Genomic DNA, 27,124 nt, shown 5'->3' with positions numbered 1-27,124 from the left:
TTTATCATGGCCTCCCTGTACATTTCCTAGTTTTCAAATCTGATGACTGGCAAGGAGATCATAGTAAGAGCCCTGGTTTTGGACTCAGACCCACCTTAGTTGGTTTGCATGTACTTGGTTGTGTGGCCTAGACACACATGTTTTGAATTTCATTTTTATAAACAAAAAACGGGAAAGTAAAACCTTTACTTTGGTAAGGTTTAGAAATATTACATCCAAAAAACCAGTTATTTGTAATACCCACCAACAGAAATAGAGTGTGGTCTCTCTTAAACACATGGAAAGTAGTAAGTCGATTAAGATCTGAGTTCGATTCCTTTTTGAACTCAAATGCCCTTACATTTGGGGGAAAGAATAAAAAAAATAAGTAGTCATGGAACCCAGCTGAGGTTGGCTTTTCTGTCCTTCAAAACATTTTCCAGAAAGTTATTTACACATGATACTCTAGCCAAGGCAAAGGAAACCATTATAATTATATAATATAATCTTACATTTAACCCACCTCGCCTGACGTCCTTGCCCTAAGACAGGGGCCCCTAATACAAGCTCCGCCTCTATTTGGGGGAGTGGCAGATTTCTTTTTATAGTGGGTTGGCTCAACAAGGGGAGGGTGAATCAGGGCGGCTCCGCCCACTCCGCCCGAGGCCGACGCTGCGCGCTCCCAGTTTCCCCTCCCTGCGGAACCTGCGGGGAAGTGGGCTGGCGGTGGAGGCAGAGTCCCACCTCCTGTCCCTTTAAGGAGGAGGGCCCAGCGTGACCCAGAGTGCCAGCTTGGCCCCCACCGGCCGGCGACCTCAGCCCAGAGCAGCTGCAGCCCCATCGCGGCCGCCCCTCGGTTAGCAGTGTCCGCGCCAGAGCCAGGCAGCGAGTCGCCACCATGGTGAAAATCGTAACTGTTAAGACCCAGGCGTACCCGGACCAAAAGCCCGGCACGAGCGGGCTGCGGAAGCGGGTGAAGGTGTTCCAGAGCAATGCCAACTACGCGGAGAATTTCATCCAGAGTATCATCTCCACGGTGGAACCGGGGCAGCGGCAGGAGGCCACCCTGGTGGTGGGCGGGGACGGCAGGTTCTACATGAAAGACGCCATCCAGCTCATCGTCCGCATCGCCGCCGCCAACGGGGTAAGGGGCGCGGCTGCTCCTCGGGATGTGCGCGACGCGGGGCCCCGGCCTGCCCAGCTCCCGGCCGGGCCACTTCCTTGCGCGAGCGCCCAAGTCTCCACCCTCGCGGCCTCTGCGCGGGCTTTTCTCGCCTCGAGGCCGCACGGAGGTCGCCGGGCGGAACGTGAGGAAGTGGCCACGGGGCCACGCGGAGCTGCCTGTCTGACTCCTTGGGGCGGGGAGGTGGGGGAAAGGAGAGCTGGCCTTGACCTTGGGAGGCCCGACCCTCCCGGCTGCCCCTCCCTCCTCATGCTTCACTGAAGGTAGTCAATTTCCTGCGGCTCCCGAGGCCTCTGACATTTACATTAACCTTTGCTGCCTCGGGAGATACTGTTACAGCACAGAGCGCAGTGGCCTTAGCGAGGAAAGGTTAGACAGCCGTCGTCTTGCTCTGAACCCCTTCGCCTCGGCACGGTTGCTTGCTATTCTCAGCCGGGACTGGCGCCTCCCGCTGGCTCAGAGCCTGGCGCTTTGGGACTGGGGTGGCAAAAGCACCCATTCTCCTGGGGCGTCCGGCCAGCGGGTCTCAGCAGGCAGGTGCCAAGCCCTTCCTACCCATCCCCTAGTTTGCATTGTGCCTGCCTGCTGGAGCGCAGGGTTTGGAAAAGGCTGGTCTCTGCCGGGCAGTGCTCTGGATGTGTTCCACCAAGGGGCCTGGAGCTGAATATTGATTAAAACAGAAACAACATGCCCTAGGGCGCTCTTATGCAAGCAGTCCTGGCAGGCCAGGAAATTAACGCAACACCTTGGTTCTGCCCCTCAGCTAAGGAACATTAACTGACTTAATTGGGCAGGTCCACTTGGAGAGGTAAAACTTTAAAAGTGATTTTTCGATAAATCTGATGAATGAAAATGTGGATTTGTAAAACAGATGAATTGGGGTTGGTTATCCACTCAGTTTTATAAAACACTTCAAGAAGTTCTTGTAAGGAGCAAATTTTCCTTCTCTATTTATAAAAAGATTTGCTGTATACCCAACTCTTCTGGAACCCCATTCATTATCTTTAATAATATTTTAGTCATTTTAGTGATATTCCATCATTAACATATTATGAGCATTTTTGCCAAATACCAGGGTTGACACTCCACTTTCGGTGCCTCATTTATACCATCCTGTAGCCCTGTAAAGTAGATGCTATTTTATGGTACCTTCAAGTCACTATGAGAACTTAGAAGTTTAGGCAGGTTAAATATTTGAGGAGAACTGAGCTGGGGCGTATAACTTATTGGCAGAACACTTGCCTAATATGTAGATTTAGTCCCCAGGACCAAAAATATTATAACTTATAAGAATTACAAGAATGATTTACAAAAATTATAGTGGCAGCCGTGAGAATCCAATACAAACTGCAAATCCCAAGAACTTGAGAAGTTTCTGGGAATGAAGGCATTGTTGAATCTGAAGTTATCTTTTCTAGTCTTCAGAGCCTCAAATGGGCCCTAACTACACCTTCCTCCCTGGGTTAAACATTTATAAGCATTCATGTGGGAAGTTTGGATTTGTTTTCTCTATGCTTTTGAGTTTTTAGACCATTACAGATTGAAGAATAAACAATAGATGTATACCAGTGGATCCCTTCATCTCCCTGTGCACCACCTGTACCAAATTTGCACTTCATTCATTCAGGAGATATTGAGACTTAGTATAGAGAAACTGGTAGAATGAAAAGATGATTCAGGCACAAGTCCTTAAGGAACTTAGAGCATAATGGGAGTTTTAGGGTTCAAATGGAAATTGGTCCACTTGGAAATAGGTGAGGTGGAAAGGAATGAATTAGTTAAGACTACAAAAATGTTTTTAAAACTTTATCGCCCTTTACCTACTGCCCTGTTACTCTTCTTTTAATCAACCTTTGAAAAAGTTCTCTGTATTCACCATCTCTGATTCTTTAAATGTCTCTGATTCTTGACTCCCATTCATTAACCATCTCTCTGCAGCCTGGCTTCAGCCTCCTCTACCTCTTCACTAAAAGTGCTCATGCCAGAACCAGTGGCTCTCTGGTTGCTAAACCCAATAGGCCTCACCCTGACCTTTCTCTTGCCTTTGGCCCAGCTGACTTTGCATTCTTAGTGATCTTACTCCCTTGCCTTGACCACTCTCCTACTTCTACCTGAATATTTTGTAAGTTCCTTCAGGGACTGCTTTCCCTATTTATCCCCTGGCTATTCACTAGGTTTTAGGCCTCAGCTTGCTGCTCTTTGATTTTACTCATTATCTCTACACGTCAGGGATTTAATTTGCTACTTTTTTTCTCCTTATTTCTTTTGCTATGGCTCTCCTGGGCCTAACTACTTTTTCCCCATATCTCTAGCACAGATGAATCAGATTCCAGTGAACAATCTGTTCATATGTCACGGACCCTCACAGGAGAATAAACTTCCTTAAGAAAGGGTCTGTGTTTTATCTATAAGTTGGTATCCTTAGGGGATTGGTTTCAGGACTCCATGTGGATACCAAATTCTGTAAATGCTTAAGTCCCTTGTATAAAGTGGGATAGTACTGGGTACACAAATTAATCCAGCCATTTGGAAGGCTGAGGCAGAAATATCACGACTTCTAAGTTAGCCTGGGCAATTTAGCAAGACCCTGTCTCTAAAGAGTTGTTGGGGGGTACTATTTACATATAACCTACACAATTTTTTTTTTTTTTTTTTTTTTTTGTGTGTGTGTGTGTGTGGTGCTAGGGATAGAACCCAGGGTGTCATACATGTTAGATGAGTACCACTGAGTCACACCCCCAACCCACACACATCCTCTTACATAAATCATCCCTAGATTAATTAAAATATATAATGTAAATGCTATGTAAATACTTTTTACTCTATTTTTATTTGTATTCTATTTTTTTCCTAAATATTTGCAGTGTGTATTTGGTTGAATCTGAATTTGGAAGCCTGGTATACAGAAAGCCTACTATGTCTACAATACCTTGGACAATAGAACATCTTATGAATTCATATTCATTTGCCCTTGATTGTGAGTGTCCTATGTATTCCAGCATTTAACTTAAAGACAGCATATAGTTGGTGACCAATAAACTTATTCTTATCAAACATTTATTATGTGCTTACTTTGTATCAGACATTGTACTTGACATAAAAAATGTCCTTGTCCTCAGAAAGACATAGTCTAGAAGGGCAGATGGATAAGAACACACACAGCATCATAGTGTGTTAGCTGCTGTGATGGAGGTAAGTGCCAGGTATTGAAGAGGTAAGAGCAGAGACAGCTATTGGTGGGAGGGGAAGATGAAGTGAGGAAGACATCTAGAAAGGAGACAGTTAAATTGAGTCTTAAAGGATGTGCTGGAATTGGATACTCCCGGCAGGAGGTGAATGTGCCAGAGGGGAAGAACACTGGGCAGAATGAACAGGCAGAACAGGAGTGGGGGACTGTTCTGTTGGACAGGTTATTTAATTTCTGATCCTTCTTCATCTGTAAAAGGTGGTATGATAATATATGCCCAGAGAGGCTGTTGTGAGGATTAGATGAAATATAAAAGTACCTGGCAGCCCCTTTTCAACACGAACTGTTGGAATGACATTTGTATGATCAGTGTTCTGCTGCTATTAGAAGGATAAGTTAATCCAACCTGATGCAAATATTACCCACCTCCCCTCCATACATTAGTGGCATTGCTTGCCACCTGCCTGCAACTTTTTATTAGCCCTAACTAATGTGGAGGAATTCCACGTAGAACCAGCAGAGTACAAGTGACAGAAACTTAATTGGATTAGTCCAAGTGAGGAAGGAATTTATGGGGCCATGTCACCGAAAGTGTAAGAGATGCTCAGTGTAGACTCTTTGGTTGAACTATTCCTGGTATCTAAGAACCACTCTGGGCCTGGTCATCTGCCAGTGACCCAAATGAGGAACTGGGAGAGTTCAAATTTATAAGTAGATGAACATGTGGATATTTCAAAGGATAATTTATCACCATTCTAAGCAAAGTAAAATAGATACTTTGAAAGTAAGTGAGGTTGTCATCAATTCACAGGGGCTCTTTGCCCTGGACTCCTTTGCTACCTCTTTGTGACCTCTTCAGAAAATTTAAGTGTATAAAACAAAAAACAAAGGATCCTAAAGGAAACAAAAATTATACTGAAATAGAAGTATTAAAATATTTTTGAAAACCAAATTTGTAATTGTTCAAATTATACTATTTTATTGTGTGCATGTATGACTATATTATAATAAAATACACTGTTATTTACAATTATAATGTGCCAATAAAAAAGGGGAAAAATAAATCTGAATAAAGACCCCCAAATTTGTGATATATAACAAGATAAGTATGTGCTTCTTTTTTGCTATATTAAATACAAAAATCTACAGAAGGTCTAATACTACCTTATTTCAGAGCAGTGATAATTGTACATGGTATTTAGAAATATGTGCAGTTTTAATACATTGAGATCATTTATAATGTGGTATGAAAATATGTGTGATTTCTACTGATGATAAAGTCCCAGGGAGCAATACTAGTAGTTGTAGTAGTAGAGAAATAATAATAATAATAATAATAATAATAATAATAATAATAATAGTTGCTTCCTGCATTATAATGGAAGGAAATGCTAAATTTTAGTTAGAGGTTAGTGAAAACAAAAACATTTTGTTTTGCCATTCACATTCCAGGACCCCATTGAATTCTACCCATTCTGGCAAGTGGGCCAGGTGTTGTCTAAGCATCCTGAATTAAGAATCCGGCACTAAGCAAAAGATCCCCTTTTTGCATCAGGTGCCACCTGCACTAAAATGGACCTCAAGTACTTGATAACAGCAATTCAGGGTCTCATGTTCTCAGACCAAACTAGTGGAGTTTTGAGAAGTTCACCTTACAGTGGAAGAACCGGAAGGGAGAGGGCTAGAAAATCCCCTGTCTCCCATTTGAGATGAATCCCTCTTCTGAACTTTCACAGGCCCAGTTGCAAGCACTGGTGAAGGATCCTGTGTCTGGGTACAGTCACAACATTTCCTGAGAAGGACAGGAAAAAATACTGAGCAGAAGAGGGAAATCTTGGGGACTCTTAGGTAATTGGTGCTAGGTAGAGGAGACACATTACTCCTTTTAAAATCTGATATCCTTGGATAGGGATGACCTGGAAGAGAAGCATCTTTGGGTCTTTTTAATATGCTGTAACTCCCATGTTTTAAAAGTTGATTTTTTAATTATGATAATTTTTTAAATGATTGTTCTCCTTTCTGATTTTGAATCAGCATAAACACCAGGATGAATAAGATATTTGGCTGTTTCATCTAGGAGTCTAGTCCTTGCAGGAAGATGAGACACAGGGAATACATTTGCACAGAAAGTGCAGAATTCCAAAGTGCTAAGGTCAGAGAAGGGAGAGAACATTCTGGACTGGGGAAAGAAGAGGTGGAACTTGAACTGCCTTAAGGAGTGGTAGTGTGCAAAGAGAAGAGGCAGGCCACCTTTTGAGGAGAGGGGAACAGCAAGAAGTAAGGAAGAGGGAAGAGGCAGGGCTAGTGTTCAGAGACAGGCACTTAGTCACAGTCTTTGTTACATAAAGTCTTTAAATCAAATTGGGAGCTTTTCTTTCTTGATTGTACTAATTTTTTAAATAAAATTTTCATTCTTTTAAAAACATTTTTAGTTGTAGTTGGACATAATACCTTAATTTTTATTTATTTATATTTTTATGTGGTGCTGAGGATTGAACCCAGTGCCTCACATCTTCGAGGCAAGCATTCTACCATTGAGCCACAACCCCAGCCCTTGGTTGTACTAATTCTTTTGCTAAATTTTTCCCCTGTCTTAATCAAATCTAATACCCATAGAGCATCAAAGACTAAAAAGAAAACCATTCTCTCTCTTCAGACTAAAGCTTTTTTTTTTTTTTTTTTTTTTTTGGTAAACAAAATTTTAGAGAGAGAGAGATTGGAAGAGAGATTCATTTGGTAAATATTTATTGAGTACCTACTACATGTTGTAGTAGGTAGGACACAATCGGTGAACTGAAGAATATCTTCTTTCATGGAGCTGTGAGACTATAGTTGAGGGAGACAGAAGATAAATATATGTGTCAGATAAAGAGAAATGATCTGAAGAAAAATAAAGCCTGGTAAAAGGAGAGAACATTTTGGGATGCAGTGTTCTCTTCAGTGTGATCATAGGAAAAGCCTCTCTGGTGAACCTATGAGACCAGAGACCTGAGTGAAGTGAAGCCGGGAACCAGGCACATATCTGTGAAAGACATCCAGGCAGAGGGAGAGTTAATAGAGGATAAGCACATTTACTCATTTAATGTTGTAAAGCTATGCTCCAAGAAGATAGATATAGTATAATTTTTCATTATATGAAGGGTCCTAATATATTATAATTTTTCATTATATGAAGTCTTACATATAGTGTAAGTATTATTGTATTAATACTTATATCTTAGGATAGTAGACATAACCATCTTTGATCAAATATTTAATAATAAATAAATTCTTCTGTCTTGGACTCAAAGGGTAGGAAAAACTTTTCATCTACCCTTTTAGGTTAAATATTTGGGGGACTATAAGTTAAACTTATAAGAAATGGATTAGTAACAAAAATATATCGGTGAAGTTTCACAGAAATATGTGACTGGAGGCAGTTACATTTTGTGGCTTATATACCATCTTATTTAGAGGAAGGGAGAAGGCAGAGGGTACTTGGTGTATAGCGTGACTTTGAGGAAAATCAAATGGGCCTTTAAGAGAGTACGTGGGAGATAAGATAGTTTTGTGACAGTGTACTGTCTTAAGTACTAAGAGTTAATCTTCCCTGATTGTGAATCTCCAGGAAAGGGGATTTATGACAATTGAGTTCTTTGGGGATGCCCTGTTTATAAAATAGATGAGAGAGTTTAGTAAGAAGCCATTCTTAGGTGTGTTCAACTCAAAATAATTTTTTTTTCTTTTGTCACAGTGGCATAATGTGGGCCCCTTGAAATTTCAGAAGAATTTTTAGGAGAATGATTTGGGTTAGCTACACGGTGTTATTCTTTACCCTACTACTGGGAATCGAACCCAGGGCCTTGTACAAGCCAGTCAAGCTGTCTACCTCTGAACTCCAACCCCAGCACTACCTTCTAAGAAAGCAAAGCAGAAAAGTTTGAACTAGTCCATCTATTCTCCCTTAAGGTCCTATGAAGTCCTCGTATATATACCCAGTAATTCTGTTGACTTTGAAGCTGTGCTCACAGTTGGGATCCACCTTTTAAAAATGGCTGCGAAGTGAGTAAAGTCAGTTATTAGGAGTTCAGTACAGGCTTCATTTGGGAGGATCTGGAGAGACTTCTCATCTGGTATCATCTGGGGGGAAATTACAAAGGGGTAGCCCTATGGGATGGTTTAGAATGGTAAGAAGAATATGCCCTTTCTTGGGCTGTACAAACAGACATAAGCTGGGTTATTTTGTTTTTGTTTTTGTTTTTTCGAGGTGGTATTTGCTCGCTTTGGTTTGCTTTAATTTCAACAAGTAAGTCTGTCTTCCCATTGCTTCTCCCAGTCACCCCAGAGTCCTGAGGCATAAAGACAGAAGCAACCCTACAGGGACTGCCAGTTAAATCACACCAAACCAAATTTTAACCATGGGTCAGAAACACCGTTTTCCCTTTTTTTTTTTTTTTTTCCATATTGGAAACATTTTCCTTCCATTCTCCTCTTCATGGGTGCTATGATTTGAGTATGGCTTAGATGTGTTCCCTGGGGGTTCATGGATTGGAAGCTTAGTACCTAGTGCAATAATATTAAGAAGTCATGGGATGTTTAAGAGGTGGGATTTAGTGGGGGTTCAAAGTCTGGCTGCTTCTTGTCCTCTGGCTTGCAGTCTTGTGATCTTCCCCCTTGTGTGTATTGCCACCATGATGCAATCTGCCGTGATTGGTGCTGCTAGGGGGGCCCTCTCCAGATCCTTCATCATGCTGTTTGAACCTTCAACCTTCAAAGCTGTGAGCTAAATAAAAATATTTTCTTTATACTGTACCCAGCTTCAGGTGTTGCATTAAAGCAGCAGAAAATGGATTAACACAATCAGTATCTCAAAGTCTGAAAAGATGAAATGTAATAGATGAAATGTGGTTGACTTGTCCAGCCTGTTAGTGGAGTTGGAACTGGGTCTTTGGTCTTCTGATATTTCATCCAGTTGATCTTTTCCATAAATAAGTATATCTCAAAGCAAGTATTTCTGGGGATTGTTATAATATCCCAGTTAAAGTCTGTGGAAACTAGACTGGGCAATGTTAATTACCACTTTCAGAGTTTTTAATGTTCAGTGAGCCCTTTGAGTTTGCAAGAGGACCCCAAATGGAATGATTTGGGGAACTACTACCAATCTGTACTGTGTTGGGTTGATATGACCTTACAGGAATCTTTCCAGAACTAAGTTTGCTTTCTTCTTTTAAAACTGGTGTTAATGGCATGCAAGGAGGGTGAGGTCTGTTTTCCTGTAGATATATACCACACAGCTATTTTGGCAGCTAATGGCATGAATTTGCTTTTGGCCACTCTGTGTGTGATTTATTCAGCACAAGGTGTATTTTCCTGTTAGGTCACCAAGTGGTAGAGTTGTGGGATAAGTAACAGCAGTCCTGATCAAATATTTGGCCCCTGCACTGTACTCCAGCCTGTCACAAGCACGTCTGTTGCTCAGGAATGAACTAAATTGACTGCTATGTGGTTTGAGTCCAGTGGACTCAGACAGCATGGTGGGGTAGCCATTTGGGGGCCAAACCAATCAATGTGGGGATTACATTGGGTAGTTCAACTATACTGTCCTGGGATAGAGTGGAAAAGCCAGGCCTAGTCCTCACCACTTGAGACTTAAGGTTGAAAGGTTCATGTTTGAGTGTTGGTGGGTCACAGACAACAAACCAACAATAGCTGGAGTCCAGCAGTGCTGTTTGGGGTAAGGCAGGCTAAGAGAGAAAAGGGGTGCAGCTTATGTAGGTAAGGAGCAGGGAAGTGCCCACTCAACCCAGACCTGAAGGGAAGGAGAGGAGTATATTCCAGAAAGAAACAGAGGCAAGAGAGCTTGACATGTCTGAGAGGTGCCACACCCCCCAACTTTCTATTTTTGTTTCATAATTTACAAAAATCAAGTGCATCTAAAAATATACTTCATGTTTGATGTTTTACAAGATACTCCTGCACGCATTGCTTCATTTCCTCTCTATTGCAGACCTTTCAGGTGTCCCACTAGGAGTGGTCGAGAATGCAGACAAGCTGGGTGGAGGGTTAAGCAGGGAAGGATCAGTTGGAGTGGAGTGGGGTTCTTGCCCCTTGGGTCAAAACCACTTTTATCAACATTAGAATGAATTAAAACCAGCTTATGAAATCACAGTGTAAAAGAAGAGGCAAAATCCACATCAAGGCACAATCGTTTTTCCTCCTTTGATGGTTTCCATTAAAAAATGAGAACTGAGCCAGTGGACTACAATCCTAGGACCAGCTGGCCTCTTTGGGATCAACGGTAATAAATCACTGCCCACCTGCCAGCTCGTACAGGGAAGTCATGTTTGCCATGGGTTAGGTTCTAGAGTTGGAGGTGAAGATGATACTCTAGGATGATCAAGATCACCCTTAAAAATCCCTTACACAAATATCATGTAGAAGAATAGGTACAACACAATGTGTGCATCTGTAGATTCCAGAATGGCATTTAGCACAGCGAGCTGCTCAGACCTCGAGAGTCCTGTGCGATCTAGGACTGAGCAAGGCAAGGAGTTTTTGAGTGGAAAGGTGGTAGAATTGCCCGTGCTATTTAAATTTCACTCTTTTCCTCTTTGTCTCCCTGTCAGTTGCATATGATTAAGTTGGTGCAAGAGCAATACTTGTCTGATGCAACTACATTGCAAATTCCTGCTACTACTCAGTTGTACATATTGGAAACATCTCAATTGTAGTTCAACAAATATGACTCGAAACATGATGCCCTTGTGACTTTCTACCTGGATTATATTTGAAATCTCAGCTAGATTTCTCTCTCAAAGCTTGTCCTCCCTTTGTAACTCAGCTTGTTCTTCAGCTCTGGAGGATGACACTTTGAGGTGCCTCCCAAAGTGAATTCAGCATACACCATGTAGCCTACATTTTAAGTCAAATACTTTGTACAATTATATAGGTCGAACGGTTGTGATAGAGACTCAAAACAACTATCAAATAGCCAGAAGTCCTCCTCTCTCACGGAATCGTGTGTTGTATGCAGGCTGGGACAAGTGTGATTGCTCTGTGGTGTTGGGAGCCTGCCTCCTTCTTGAAGGGATTGCACTTGCCCACCTAGTTGCTGATGGCTCCCTAGCACCACATCTGTGTTTCAGCCAGTGGGCATGGGACAAAGATGGGTGTTGTCAGCTTTCTATATTACCATAACAAATACCTGAAGTTAATAAACAGAAGAAAGATTTATTTTGACTCACTGCTTTGGAGGTTTCAGTTGATGACCAGTTGGCCCCATTGCCTTGGGCCTGAAGTAGCCATGATGAGAGTGTGTGGCAGAGGAGGCCCACCCACCTCTCCGCCAAGCACAAAAGCAGCTCCCACCAGGCCCCACCTCTTAAAGGTTCCACAACCTCCCAGTAGCACTGTGGGCTGGGGGACCAAGCCTTTAACACATGGGCCTTTGGGGGACACCTATTCAAATAATAGCAATGGGGCAAAGTGCCTCTGTCCTTCAAATCTGGAAATTAATCATCTGACTCCTGCTGACAATTCATGGGTTAGATCTGACAGGTAAGCCACAGTTACCTACAAGAAGGACTGAAAAAAGTAGATTTTAATATTGGAAGTCATGTGACCAGCTAAAAATGGGTGGTTCTGTTACTTTAAAAAAGGGAGGGGAAACTCTAAATCCCTGCCCTGGTCAGTTGTCCCTTTGGCCATGCAGATCAGTATGCCTACTACCCACCGGCCCCCACAACCACATCACCCCTCCAGAGAGGAGGCATCCCACATTCCTTCTGGTCTCTTAGTTCAGTGTCTGTGAGCCCCAGGTGCTGTGCATACTTCTCTCCATCTGGGCCACATGTGGCTCCTGGTGGTTCAAAGGCCAATAAATTTAAAGGCAAATTATCAGCTCCATCCTCCCCACTGTCTGTCTGTCTATCTCTACATAATACCCACAGGCACAGATCTGGTTCTGTGCAGTTATATATAGTCGTACAGTAGCAACCGGCCACCGAGGTCACATTGTGCTGGAGGGCAGTGCAGACTTCCAGCCCTGGTAATGGGTGGGTCCACAGGGGGCCCTGATTCTGCCTCAGGAAGGAACCCTACATGTCTGTCCTCTCTTCACCTAGTAATGGACATTGGAGAGGAGGCGCTAAAAGCCCTTTTGGGGGTTGCATGGTGTTTGCAACCTGCTTCCTGTTGATGGGAATGGGGGACTGGGGTAGGACTGGCCCTTCCTGTTCAGTTAGTTCCCTCACAAACTCATCAGGCTTCTGGCCTAGTGTGATGAGCCCCGTGTGCTGGGAACCACAGTAAAGGTTCTCAGCTACACAGAGTTTCCAAGCCTGAAAACTGACCGACTTATTGGCCTCTGCCTTGGTTCACCATTGCTGATGGCCACTTGGGACAACAGGAAAGGACAGTGGGGGAGAGGGTGGTATTCATCATCCTGTATTTGCTGGTGGGCCAGTTCCACTGTCTGATAGGGAATCCTGACACAGACTTGACACAACCTCTTCTGCCTAGTAGGCTGCTTCACAGAGCTGCTTAAGTTTGGGAACACAACAGCTGTCATCTCAACTCTGCAGGGTCACCAAGTACTGGACTATGGCGACATCGCTTGCAGACCACAGTAAAAGAAAAACCTACCTTAGCAGAGTCATAAGCTCCTCTGCTTCTGTCTGCTAATTGGCCAGGCTTGGCCTCAGCTTCTGACTTGTAGCAAGAAGCAGCCAATGACACACATGTTCTGAATCCTCCCAACCATTCACCTTGAGCTACAGGTTTGGTTGCCCAGTGGTCTGCCCTCCACACTGTCAGAGGTAGCAGTTTTGCTACAGCATAACAGACATGCGGATGCACATATTTTAGATTCCTTTTTTTTTTAGAAAGAGAGAGAATTTTTTTAATATTTATTTTTTAGTTTTCAGTGGACACAACATCTTTATTTTTATGTAGTGCTGAAGTTCGAACCCAGGACCCTGTGCATGCAGGTGAGCGCACTACCACTTGAGCCACATCCCCAGCCCAAGATTCTGTTTTGATACTGATTTTTGGGGGGAGTGGGGGATATAACACCTGGGGCCTTGTACCTGTTAGGCAAGTGCTCTGTCACTTAGCTACATTCCCCAACCCTTTCTTTCTTTTGTATTTTGAGACAGGGTCCTGCCAAGTTGCCCAGGTCTTGGATTTGTGATCATCTTACCCAGGTAGCTGGGATAATAGGCACGCTCCACCACACCTGGCTAACTTCTCTTATTAACTGAAATGTAGGCTTGGCTGTTGTAACAGAGTTCCAAAATATGGTACTTAAAATAAAAGATTATAATACGGAACCCTTTTGGTTAGGGACTGTGTGTGGGCAGTCCAGGGGTGGTGTGTAGCTCTGTCACGCAAACAGATCCATGTTTCTTTTTTTGTTCAGTCTACTGTACAGTGTTGCCCTGATCTGTGGCAAGCCAGCCAAGATGCTGACCACCACCATTCTTCATTCTAGCCAACAGGAAATGGGAAGAGAGGAAGAGGTTACACATACCAGTTTCATTCATGTCCCATTGATCAAAACTTAACTAAGGCCACCTTTAGCAGCCAGGGAGGCTGGAAGATACCTATTTTGTGCTGGTAATTAAATGACACACTAAACACTGGTGATCATCAAGGTAAATGAAGGGACAATTGATTTTGAAGAAAAACCAGCCATCACATCCCTAAGCATTTTTTCCAAATTTGGTGGAAGTAACTCAGTTATTTTCAAGTGGTGGAATTACAGAGAGGAGGCAGAACTTAATTTTATATAGCTGACTAGATTTTTGGAAGAGACAGTGTCTTATCGATTATTCCAACTATCACTTTGGGAAAAGAAACAAAGGCATGAACATTCCCTTGTGGGAGACCTTTTAAATTAAATGCTTTATTGAGATCTGATCCACGTACAATACAATTCACCCATTTAATAAGTGTACAGTTCAGTGTTGGTTGCAGCAGGCAGTGCTGAGTCTTACTCTGTTGCCCAGGCTGGCCTCGAACTCCTGGGCTAAAGCGATCCTCTTGCTTCAGCCTCCCAAGTGGCCAGGACTGTCGGCAGGTACCATGGTGCCTAGCAGTACATTTTAGTGTGTAGAGGTGGTAGCCATCCCCACAATCTAATTTTAGACTGTTTCCGTAACCCCAAAAGAAGCCCCATATATCAGCAGCCAATCTTCCTTGCTCTCCTAGCCTCGTTTGCCTTAAGCAATCATTGGTTTACTATAGGTATCTAAATTTGTGTGGGTGAATTTTACATGAACCAAATGGCCAGATTTGGTTGCCAGCCAGGAAAACCATACAGCACATAAAGCCCCAGGAACGTAACAAAGGTAAAGTGTTTGTGTGAAGAGCAGTGAAATTAGTGTTGGTTTTAGGCAGCTTAACATTGCTACAACACAGAACCTGAGATATAACTTCTATCTCAGGGATAAGGTTTATTTTGGCTCAAGGTTTGAGAGGCTTCAGACCATGATCCCAGACCCACTACTTCTGGATCTGTGCTAAGATAGCACATCATAGGGCAGGGGGAGTGCATGGCTGAGCACAGCCACGTACATCACAAACCAGGGAGCAGAGAAAAAGAAGTGGACTGGGGTCCCTCAGACCACTTCAAGGGCATGACTTCAGTGACCTAAAGGCCTCCACAGGGCCCCCACTCTCAAAGTTTCCATTCCCAATAGCGCCTCTGGCGACATTTAAGATCCAAACTACAATCAGTGTCCAGGCTTCCATGTGCACCATCCTGGAGATACAGAGCTGAATATGTCCTTGTTCTCAAGGGGTCTCCAGTTGAACCGGGAAGAGTAAGACATGAAGAACAGTCAGTCACCTCTGGGTACTATGTGAGCTAATACTCAACAACTAAGGAAATACCCGTGGGACCCTGGGATGGGGGGGGGAGAGAGAGAGAGAGAGAGAGAGAGCGAGCGAGCGAGCGTGTGTGCGCGTGCATGCCTAGTGTGGACAGCAAAGGCTTTCTGCAGGAGTCTGTTTTTCTCAGCAGACTCCCTGTCCAAAAAAAAAAAAAAAAGGAGAGATTTCTTAGGATCATAGCTTCTTCGTTTTCATGACTGTAAGCAATCATTTTTTTTTTTCACAAACATACTTGAACTGATATATCCCAATTAGTATTGTATGCTACAAAATGGCCACTCTGGGAACCGTGCACTTACTGCGGTGATGCTTCCAATGCCCAGAGCATTTTGAAATTCCTCTGTGGGAATTATTTTTCAGCCAGTAGGTTTATGGGTCACCTAGGAAAAGAAGTCAGATTATTTTATAGTCATGCCTCATTTTTCACCTAAAACGATATAACAAGATTTGATCACCCACTTTATTCATTAGATATGGCTCCAACCAATTTTTGTCTCTTCCCAAAGTTCAAGTCTATTCTCAAAGGATGAAATGTGTTATGACTGAGGACTTTGAAAGAAAGTGCCCCAGACAGTAAAGAAAGACAGTTCACCCGAGAAGAGTGACTGTGATGTCAGCATTGTTTGGATAAATTTGCTGCTTCCCAAGGGGGTGGTTTTGAAAGCGAGGGTATTCACAGAGATGAATATGCTCTGGCGTAACTTTTCAGGTGAGTTCCTGTATGTGACGCCGTTTAAGCACACTGCCTGGAGAGGAGCTTAGAAGAGGGCTTCTGCTAGGGTAGACTGTGCCATTCTGCTTTCCTCCTGCAGTCTGCTATGGTGGCTGGGGATACAGTTCTCTTCCACTCTAGTGAGCATCAAAACATGCTTTGGTTGGGCATTTGGGAGTTGTGCACAATGGGGAGATTTGTTTATACAAAAGTAAACCTCATGGCCAAACACTGGACCCTGACCGAGGAAGAGAGACCTGTCAGCTCTAAGCTACAGAAACAAAAACCCAAACATTAATCCCATGCCCACCTTGACTCACAGGGGTCTTGTGGTTGCAATGAGGCCATAAAATGAGCTGGGATGACATAACTTGGTGGGGACAGAGAAAGGCCTTTTGATTTAATTCTAAAATACATTCCATGGCCTCCATGGAGCCTTTGAAGAATACATTCTGTAAAGCCAGAAGAAATACAATTTTAAAGAAAATTTTGAAGGAAAACTAAGGGGAGATAAACGTAGAAAACTCAGATGGACTCAGAAGTAAGATTGACAGCCATCAGGAAAGTTAAACTTCCTGTCTGGGCTGGGCCACACAGTTGGCTCCAAGCTCTTTGTGGTCAAATATGTAAGAAAACCCACACAGTTCAGCATTGCTAGTTCCCCCACATGTAGATTTGATATGAGTAATAATACCTGCCTTGAAAGACTCACTTAAGAATGAAACAAAATTAGTGAAGCACTTATCATAATTCCCAACACAGTGTTTAGTAAATAGAAGATTCTGGTGATTCTAACAACTATTATGATTATTTCAAAATCCAAGGCCTTTGGAGGGTAGAGGTGGGGGGCAAGGAGATGGACTAAGTGAGGGTCTTCTTGTCTGCTGCCACCTGTACTGCTTGGGTGTCCCTTTCTGACTTCATCCGCATGTTGTCTCTTGGATTTGATCTGCCAGGCAATTTGTAAAACTCAATTACAGGCCCAATGATTTGAGGCCGTCCCCTGGTTGGAGTCATGAGCTAGCAGTAGAAAGCTCGGGATGGATGTTGCAGCATGGGTCTCTGACCCAGCCAGTGTTGTATAGATGGGAAGCTGCAAGGAGTGCATGCTGGCATGGCTGCAAATCTCCTGGACACACGGATTTGTTCATTCAGCAAGCACTGAACACTGTGTGTGCCAGACACTCTGGGAAGTGATTGGGAGTAAGACAAAGTCCTTGATCTCAGGATGCTCGTGCCATCAGAGGAGATGGGCACAATGATGGGTAGTTACACAAACATGGTGTGAAGACCAGTATATTAATGCCCTGTGTCTGACGCAACAAGGGCCTTCAACAACAGAAGTTTATTTTTTTACCTTGTGGAGACTGGAAGTCAAAAGTCGAGGTGTTAGCAGTTCATGCTTTAGGGGCACATCTTTCCTTGCCACTTTTAGCTTTTAGAGACTCCAGGTGTTCCTTCGTTTTTGTCTGTATAATTCCAGGCTCTGTCTCTGACTTCACATGGTCTTCTCCATGTGTAGATGTCTTCTCTTCTGTTTCTTTTAAGTACCTTGTGGTTGAATTTAGGGCCACCTGGGTAATCCAGAATGATCTCACTTTAATATTTAAATTTAGTTACATCCACAAATACAAGGTCAGAGACATAGGCTCTTAGGGGAATATAACTTTGTAGAGAAGAGAGGCTACCATTGAACCTATCACAGCTAACACGGGATGGGAACACAGAAGAGAATCACCCAACACCACCAGGGTGGGTAAGGGAAGACCAATGGTGTCTTCACAAAGGAGGCAAAATGAAGAGGCACGAGGGGGCAAGTTAAGGTGGGGGCAGAGTGCAGCCACTAATCAATGCATACATCTAGTACCTCTGTGGCCTCGTTTAAGCAGACACTAATAACAATTGAAGAGAAGGTTTCAGAACTTCATCATCTACAGTGCTTCTGCCTCTGACATAATGCCAAGTGGAAGACGGGCCACTTGGTAGCACCCTGAATTTTACCAAATTAAGTTTATAATGATGAGTTGGAATTGAAGACTTTGGTTCAAACCTCAGTTTTACAATATGCTGTGGATTATCATGCACTCTGCTTTAACTTGTGTAAAATAGGAGTAATTCTAATTCCTGCCAAATCTGAGAGTTTTGTGAGAATCGAATGAAATAATATGTATGGAAAGATTTGGGGAACTCTGAGGTGCAACCTAAATATGAGTTGTTATGATCGTTTTTGAAATTCTATTGCATCAGCAAAGTCAGCCCACTGGACTAATTTAGTTATGTCAAAAACAAACCTTGACATTGCAGTTTTATCTTGCACTTCTCAAATTCCATGTGCTAAAGTCTCAGATGAACTAAAAAGAAATCAAAAAAGTACAGACACCAGGCCATTTTGAGGATCTTAGTGAGATAACAAAATTACTGCAGTATAATTTTTGGGGTCAGACAGATCTGAGTTTGATTCCTGGGTTTGCTACTTATTAACTGTTTAATCTTGGGCAAATTGCTTGAACTCTTTCTTCATTTGTGAAATTAAAACAATATGTCCTAGAGGTTTGTTTAGGAAATAATTAGAAAAGGCATACACGTTGCCTGCATACGTGCTGTATACAGCAATGAGCAGGTTTCCCCACTGGGCTGTGGGGGTTTTGATGGGAAATATAGACACTTTAAACTCCTTGCTAAGCATCTCCTGGTCAGCTACTGCCTTCTCAATTTCACTTCTCTTTCCAGATTTGCCAAAGACCGCTCAAGATGCTCCACACCTGTTAACCTATAAATTTCAGAACAGTAGTGTTTTTCTCATGGAGAACATTTCATGCACAGGGGCTTGGAAACCTGTTAGGTTTTCATTAATATATCATTTGCTTGATACTCAGCTGTCTCGTCTAAAAAGAACACATCAGGCAGCCAAAAGTAAGCAGAATTGACCTTGAGTAGCTTAAGCACTGATCCCATCATACCCTTTAGGGTTTTAGGGTAGTGATTCTGGTAAATGGTTCGTTGGGTCTGCATGTTCCAGGAGCCTCTCCTGAACAGTATTGGAGTGATTGCTTTCTTTGTATCCTTCAAACAGTAACTGAGTTTGCTCAGTCATGTGCCAGGTATCTGGGACACACCCAAGACAGTCTCTGAGTGCCCACTGCAATGTCGTCTGAGAAATGCCTCCTTGGGATGGAAACTAAGGGAGGGCACCGTGTGGGGTGGCCAGAAAAGTATCCCAGGTGAGATGTATTTGAGCCACATCCTGAAGGTTGATAAAAAGAGAGCCAGGACAAAGTCAAGACAGGGACAAGGAAAACACTGTGTATAGAAGAAACAGTGCTTACAAAGCAAGGAGGCCGGCCATTCCTTGCCCTAGGCATTGAAGTCGCCTTGTCTCAGTGAGCACTGCTGGAGGAGGAGAGGCAGGCAGCCAGGGACAGGCCTCTACACAGGTCCTTGACTGACCCCTGAAGCTTTCTTTTTTTCTCTTTTCTTTTTGCAATTAATTTTAATTGTTGATGACATATAATAACTGTATATATTTATGGGATACAGTGTGATAATTTGACCCATGTTTACATAGTGTAATGGTCAAATCAGATCACATTAACATTTTTAACTTCATAAACATTTCTTTGTGTTGAGAATTACCAACTCCTCTATAGTTCTTTATAAAATGTTGAATAAATTATAAATTATAATCACATGCTGTAGAGCAAGTAGCACTTACTCCTCTTATGTAAGTATGTATTGGAACCTTTGTCTACCAACCTCTCCTCCCCTCCCTTCCCTTCCTACCCTCTAGGGACAACTGTGCTACCCTCTGCTTCTAGAAGCTCAACTTCTTTAACTTCCTCAGCTGAGTGTGAATGTGTGTGTGTGTGTGTTTATGCCTGCCTTATCTCACTTAACAATGTCCTTCAGTTCCATCCGTGTTGCCACAAATGATAGGATTTCATTCTTTTATGGCTGAATAATATTCCACTGTGTGCATACACCACATTTTCTTTATCCATTCTTCCACTGATGGAAACCTCAGTTGATTCTTTATCTTAATTTTTGCAAACAGTGACTATAACACACATGCCAATAAGGCATCATTTCATTCCCTTTGGATGTTCAGCCAGTAGTGAGATTGCTGGATCATATGGTAGATACATAGATTCCTTCCTCCCTCCCTCCCTCCCTCCCTCCCTCCCTTCCTTCCAACATTCCCACCAATAGTGCGTAGGAGTTCCCCTTCTGCATCCTCATCAGCACATGTTATCCCCAGGCTTTTTTTTTTCTTTTTTATATAAAAGTCCAACCCAAGGCCAGGCTAAGAATTACCTCATGGCCTCAAGGGGAAGGGAGAGTCTTGGAGACAAAAATTAGCAAGCTAAAAAACATTATGTGGGAGACTGGGTCACAGTACTGCATTAAAGCTTTTATAGTTTGCTGCAAGTCTTTCTTTAAGCAGTGAATGCTACACGTTTGCATGTGACCTGATATCTTCATTGGAGTGAGCTTTTTTACTTGGGTTGGTTGATCTGAATCCATATTGTAGAATAACTGAAATATGTACAGTTCATTTACTTAAGTTACATGTTTACAGATGCAAGAAAAATCTCACCACACATACACACATACACACACACACACACACACACACATGCAGCATGGCTCTTTTGTTTATGGATCTCACTCTAATACTGTCGACAGGGCAGGGATACTGGGTCTGGTGTGACCCTCTTTTCGCATTTCCTTTGGTCTCCATCTCTCACTCCCACAAACCACTTCTCTGCCCCACGTTGAAGAGTGCCGCGAAGACTTCTCCTTGGTCTCTGCCTGCCACATCCAGTGGTCTGCTCAGGAGTGGTGTGACAGGACTGCTGGAGCCACAAGTGTCCTCATCCTTAAGATGGGGGCTGAGAATAACAGCATTGGCCTTACAAAGTGGAGTAAAACTTAACTGAGTGAATGCCCGCAGAGCACTGGAAACAATGCCCAGCACAATGGGACCTACTGGACCATCTCCTCCAACACACAGCCTTAAAGAGCTGCCATCGTCTCTGTTTTATAAATAAGAATGCTAAGGGCCAGTGAGGACATACACAGCTAAAAGGTGCTAGAAGAATTGAGACCCAGGCCTGTGTGATCCAGAGCCCTCTCGTTACAGCAGGGCTGTGCTTGACTCATCTTTAGGTCCCTGCCTTCCCATTTCCCTTTCTCAGGAGCCTGGCCCTTTGGAGAAGTTTAAACAGTGTTTATCCCACAGGCCAGCCAGTAGTGTCGATTCTGTCCTGCCTGGGCTTACCTGCTCTTGAAAGCAGGAGATGGGTTAGAAGAATGCAGCCCTTCTCAATCTCTCATCCTATTTTGGGTCATTTGGATAACATTATGGAGTGGCTAGTGTATGTTCTGATGTTGGGATAGGCACTTTCCTTGCCTTTTCTCATGTACATCCAGAACTTGTTAAGAAAAGTTTCATTGTTCCTGCTTTATAGAAACTCAGGCTCACAACCACTCCATAGAAAGGATGGTTCCTCTCTATGGCCACCTTCATTCACTTTCTTTACAGCAGGATGTCCCAGTGAGGCCAGACCATATAATTGGAAAAGAGTTTCTAATCATGAGAGGGACAGATAATGTCAACATTTCTTCTCTCTTCTTTAAAGCCTAGAAATACTGCCGCATTTTAATGCATTGATAGAGGACCAGCCATTGCCTACCATAAAACATAATGAGGCACAATTCCTATCGAAATGTTGATGAAGGGGGACCCCTAGAGTTGTGCAAGTCGGCTGTTCTGGGAGGGAGTCTCTGCCACCAGTTGTCTGGTCCCCTTGTGGGGCTGCAGAAATTCTGTGTTTTTCCGTTTTCCACCACAAGAGGGAAGCATATAACTGTGAATGATTTGAAACTAAAGCCATTTTTTTCAGTTAGACCTCTTTTTTCCCTATTATTTTTTGAATTAGTGATGTATAATAATTGTCATATTTATGGGGTACGGTGTGATAATTCAATACATGTATACAGTGTGCAATGATAAAATCCTTGTTTTTAGCAATTCCTTCTCCTTAAGCATTGCTATCATTTCTTTGTTGGGAAGCTTTGAACTTGGACCTCCTTTTTACCAAAGAATTTTAATACTTAGCCCCTGGTAGTAACCAGAATGTGGAAAATTCCTTTGTTACTTCAAATGAATCCTCTTACAGCATTTCAATGAAAATTTCCTTGAGAATACTTCAAAAAGGAAATAAAAATTTTGTATAAAAAATTCATAGAACCATATAAATTACTGTTTTTATTGGTCAAGGTGGCTGAATACTGGTCATTTCTAATGAAAACAGGAGTCTTCTCCTGGGCATTACTTAGGAAGAGGGTTCCCAAGCTCTGTGCAGCTTTGGGTTGGGGAGACAGTTTTGAGACTTGTTATAGGACATCTGTGCAGATGGAGATGCTGTCCACGTCTCTCCCCCCCCCCCCCCCGAGTACTCACTCAGTGCCCCTAGAAGCTCTTAGGTGAGCTCTTGTTACCCTTTACTTTTTTTAATGATTTTGGAGTTACCTATCTTTCCTATACCCAAAGTTTCTCAGAGGAGAGGTGGAGGGAGTTTTCTCCTTGCTTATCTGGGGCAGCAGATCGAGGCTGACCCAGGGCTGACAAACAGGACTGGGCACTACAGAGTCCTGGTCAACCTTGCTGAGAGACAGAGGTGGATGCAAGTAACTGCAGTCTAGTCAGATTACAGGGAGCTGCTAGGAGGACTGCACTGTGAGGCTGGGCCTCCTGAAGGCCAAGGGCAGAGTGGGTGGTGGGTCTCTGGAGAGCCTGAGCCAATGGAGCCCAGGCAGCTGCTCTGTCTCTGGTCTGTTGACCTCAGCACATCTACTTCGTTTTTGTCTCCTTCTGTTAGTACACTTGTTGATGTAACTTGGAGGTGTGTGTGTGTGTATGTGTGTGTGTGTGTGAGAGAGAGAGAGAGCGCGCTTTTATTTACAAACTCATTTATTTAAACTGCTATGAATACTTAGTGTTTATTTTCTCTTAAATTCTTTGTCTAACAGTAACACTTAAAGTATTTGAGTTGTTCTTATATGATCTAATAATGAGAATGGCAGATACTTGTCTAGGGAAGCATATACCAGCCTTGCTTTTAGAACTTTCTATATACAGTCAGCCCTCCATATGTGCAGATTCTGCTTTGGTAGATTCAACCAACCTTGCACCAAAAATATTTTTTTTAAAATGCCTCTATTCTGAATATATACAGAGTTTTTGTTATTCCCTAAAGAATAGAGTATAACAACTATTTACATAGCATTTACATGTGTTAGATATTATAAATAATCTAGAGATGATTGTTTATAATAATAAGTTATATGAAATACTATGCCATTTCATATAAGGGACTTGAACATCTGCAGATTTTGGTATCCTCAGGGGTTCCTGGAACCAGATCCCAGGTGTCAAGGGATGACTCTTACCTCATTCAATCATGACTGTAAGAACAAGTGAGATAGGGGAACTGTTATTATTCCATTTTACAGATGAGGAAATGGAAGCACAGAGAAGTTAAATAACTTGACCAAAGTCATACAGGTAGTAATTGGTAGAACTGAGATTCAGGTTCTGTGAATCTGGCTTTAAAGACCATACAGTATACTGTCTGCATCTAATAGGTTAAGCTTGCAGCACATTCCATATTTTCTTGAATGTTCCACTAGTGTTTGTAATTTTGAAAAAACCCTCTTACCCTGTTAAGCTTAAAATTGCAAGTCTAAGTACATTACTCAACTGTTTATTATAAACTGCAACCACAAGGCAAATAGATAAGCTAATATCCCAAATTTCTTAAATGTCCTTATAATACTAAAATACTTAGATTCCCCCTAAACTTACTCCAAGAATATTAATAGGGTTAAACATCCCTGATCCAAAAATCTGAAGGCCAGAATGTTCCAAGATCTGAAACTTTTTAAGCACCAACTTGACACCACACATGGAAAATTCCATGTCTGACCTCGTGTGCCACGTCGAAGTGAAAACACAGGTGCACTAAAAATAATGTATAAAATTATTTTCTGGCTATGTGTATAAGGTATATGTGAGACATAAATGAATTTCATGTTTACACTTGGGTCCCACCCCCAAGATATATCATTACAGAGATACAGATATTAAAAAAAAATCTGAAATCCGAAACACTTCTGGCCCCAAGTATTTCAAACAAGGAATACTCAACCTGTACTCTAAGTTTGATTTATCATCTTTAAGCTGTGAGATATACTTCAACATTTCTATGCTTTATTCTAAATCTGTTTAAAAATGACCACTTAAAAAATTCTCTTACCCCAGTAATTAGGAGTTATCTTTTCAATTGAATTGGGGTTACAGCGTCAGCTGGAGGAGGTACAGAGATGTGGCCAGAGATGTGGATGTGGAGCACCCTGATCCAGAACACCAGTGCCAATAGGTAGGCTCAAGTGACCTGTGTTCCCAGCATATCTCCCCTAATTCCTGTGTCCGAATATTAATACCAGCTCGAGAAGATTCATCCAACCTATTTTCTGCTTCATTCTATTCTGAATGCTTTTTTGATCTTCCTACACATCAGAGCCATGATACCTAGAGATGTATAGATGATGCAGAGTTGGAGTCTGCACAGCTCTCGTGTGTCCTCATGCATCGTCTGGCTGTGAGGATCAATTCTGTGAATTTTCTCATGACATGACTGTTTTGGCCCTCCACCCTCCTCATTTGTCTTATCTTCCTGGTTCAAGGGCTAACTGAATCTGGGGAACAGTTCTCAGATGGGGGACAGTTCTCAGAGAAGAAAAAGAATGAGTAGAAGACACTACATGCTTCAAGGAGTCATTTGCGACTTCTCTTCATTTTGGTGGGAAGAAGCAACAGTGCTCAAACTGGCCCATGGACTGAAGGTTGAAGCTGGTATATAGATGGCCAGCAGAAGAATAGTGCTGGATAGGATCACATTGGCCAGGATCCTTAATGTCTCAGCTCAGGAAGAATGCTTGGTTAATTTACAAGCATTGGCTCATCTTTTTTTCAGTCTCTCCTTGTGAAAGCTATTTGCTGCACCACCACTGGCCATTCAAGTTTACAAAAACATTGGTTTAGATCTTTTCTGCCTACCTTTTCCATAGCTCCTCATGCCCATAAAATGAATTTTAGTATGGTTCATGTGACTCCATAGTCTTACTACAGCTTCTCCAGTCTTGTCCCTGTCCCCACAATCTTTTTTTTTTTTTTTAAAGAGAGAGTGAGAGGAGAGAGAGAGAGAGAGAGAGAGAGAGAGAGAGAGAGAGAGAGAGAGAGAATTTTTAATATTTATTTTTTAGTTCTCGGCGGACACAACATCTTTGTTGGTATGTGGTGCTGAGGATTGAACCCGGGTCGCACGCATGCCAGGCGAGCGCGCTACCGCTTGAGCTACATCCCCAGCCCCCCACAATCTTTTGAAAGCCACTACTCTATAAATTCATCTCTAGGATGGTATTAAGGCCACCACACCATGATGGCTTCTTTCTGATGTGAACTTCTTGAGAACAAAGGCCCATCCATCTTTGCTTCTGTCTCCACCCACATTTAGGAAGTGCAAAAAAATCATGACTTCATATCATGACATCATGTTCTAGTTCACAAGAACTTGCCTCATCGTATGGTGAGGTGATCTCCACTGAAACCTTGTGAGGCAGGTATTATGATCCCATTTTAGAGATTAAGAAACAGGCTGGGAGAGGTGACAGTCTGCTGTGTGTCGGGTACAGGCCTGAGGGTTTTAGGTTTACCTGTTTCAGTTGAGAGCTGGCCCCATTTTACAGACTCAGTTCAGTTAAATTACTTGTTCAAGAATTGTACCTTTCATATCTCATAGAGTCTTTGAGCCTTGTTAGTGTCTGGCTCCTCAACCTGTGTTCTCTCCACAGACTCTAGTTCCTGGGGCTGGCATTAGCTGCATGCTGAGTTACTGTTGGTTGGAGAAATGATGACTTATTTCCTAGTACTGGGGACAAACACTCAAGTACTCAGGTCTGCACCTAAGACCAGCACAAGGATAGGGCCTGGGGCTGGGGGTCTGAGGAACCCTGATGATTACTGTTAGCCAAATTAGTAGCCTGCTTTCTAGTGCTTGTGCCCAAAGATAGGAAATAAGGTTAGTGGTTCCATACCCTATGCCCTTTCCCCTGACAGTTCCTAAGAAAGAACCCTTGATGTGAAGAGATGAACCCAGTGCACCCTGGGTGCAGCCCTCATGCAGGGCCTGGGATTCAAATACATATTTATTGACAGACAGAAAGAATTGGCAAGTCTATAGCTTCTGCTGCATCCCGCTAGGAAGGTATCTTTGCTGATGAGGACGGAGCTATCTTTGCAAGGCCAGGAGCTGGGAGCGAAGGGGTTCATAACTCTGCCATTTGTGAAATTGATTGGACCCAAGACCAGTATGAAAGTTCCTTGTCTGGAGGGAGTAATCCTTAAATCCCCCATATGGTTTAAATGTAATTTGTGTCATTGTGAAGGAGTACTGGCAACGCAGGCGAATTCATTAGGCCAAATTGGGCTCGCTATGCTCGACAGTAACGTTTCTGAAGATGAAGTTCAACCTTTGCTGGAGAGCTAAAACAAATGAGTTTCTTAATAGCTGCCCCACTTAGTCCGCGCGTCTTAGGAAACTTAATGTTTTTAATGCCTCTTCTTTTTTACCATACTTCACAGTCCATCTACCATTGCTGCTTCTGGTAATATTTTTATATGGGGTTGAGTTCTATGGTGTCCATAAAATTATGTCTCAGCCCAGTTTTAGAACAGAATCTTTCTGGGGTAAGGACTGTGTCCTTTTTTTTTTTTATTGGATGTTCACAACATTACAAAGCTCTTGACAAATCATATTTCATACATTAGAATCAAGTGGGTTATGAACTCCCATTTTTACCCCAAATACACCTTTTGCATATAGACACACACCAGGATATTATATGCACGTGCTCAGAACATTACTTTTATAGTTCCGGCTTCTATGGAACTTCCTAAAAGTACCAGGGACATGCTGGAATGTGATGTGTTGGGTGGGCAGAGAAGTTTTCTTGGAGGATGTTGGAGCACTCTTGTGTCTGGGTATACCCCAAATCTACCCTGAAACTTTGAGGTCTCATTAGGAAAACTGCCAGTGACATGGTTGGTTTCTCTATAATTCCAATGAAG

At 42.7% G+C, this 27,124-nt stretch overlaps 1 protein-coding gene and 1 long non-coding RNA gene across 2 annotated transcripts in view; one reads left to right on the top strand and one right to left on the bottom strand.

Moving 5' to 3' along the window:
- Window positions 1-680: 680 nt before the first annotated feature.
- Window positions 681-27,124, top strand: part of PGM1 (phosphoglucomutase 1) — a 67,925-nt gene continuing 41,481 nt past the window's right edge. The window contains exon 1 of the mRNA XM_081306165.1: window positions 681-1,123. Coding sequence (XP_081162291.1) covers window positions 878-1,123 — 246 coding nt within the window. The 5' untranslated portion in view covers window positions 681-877. The remainder of the gene's footprint in view (window positions 1,124-27,124) is intronic.
- Window positions 14,234-17,504, bottom strand: LOC308656057. The gene is made up of 3 exons (XR_014023593.1): window positions 17,291-17,504; window positions 15,521-15,601; window positions 14,234-15,231 (listed from the first exon to the last, which is right to left on the bottom strand). It is a non-coding gene; the product is annotated as an uncharacterized lncRNA (long non-coding RNA).

Source organism: Spermophilus citellus, assembly GCF_964194105.1.
Source record: "Spermophilus citellus genome assembly, chromosome: 9".
In the NCBI taxonomy this organism is placed as follows: Eukaryota; Metazoa; Chordata; class Mammalia; order Rodentia; family Sciuridae; genus Spermophilus; species Spermophilus citellus.
The sequence above is the reverse complement of the archived record's forward strand: the minus strand, read 5'-3'. Positions and strand labels throughout refer to the sequence as shown.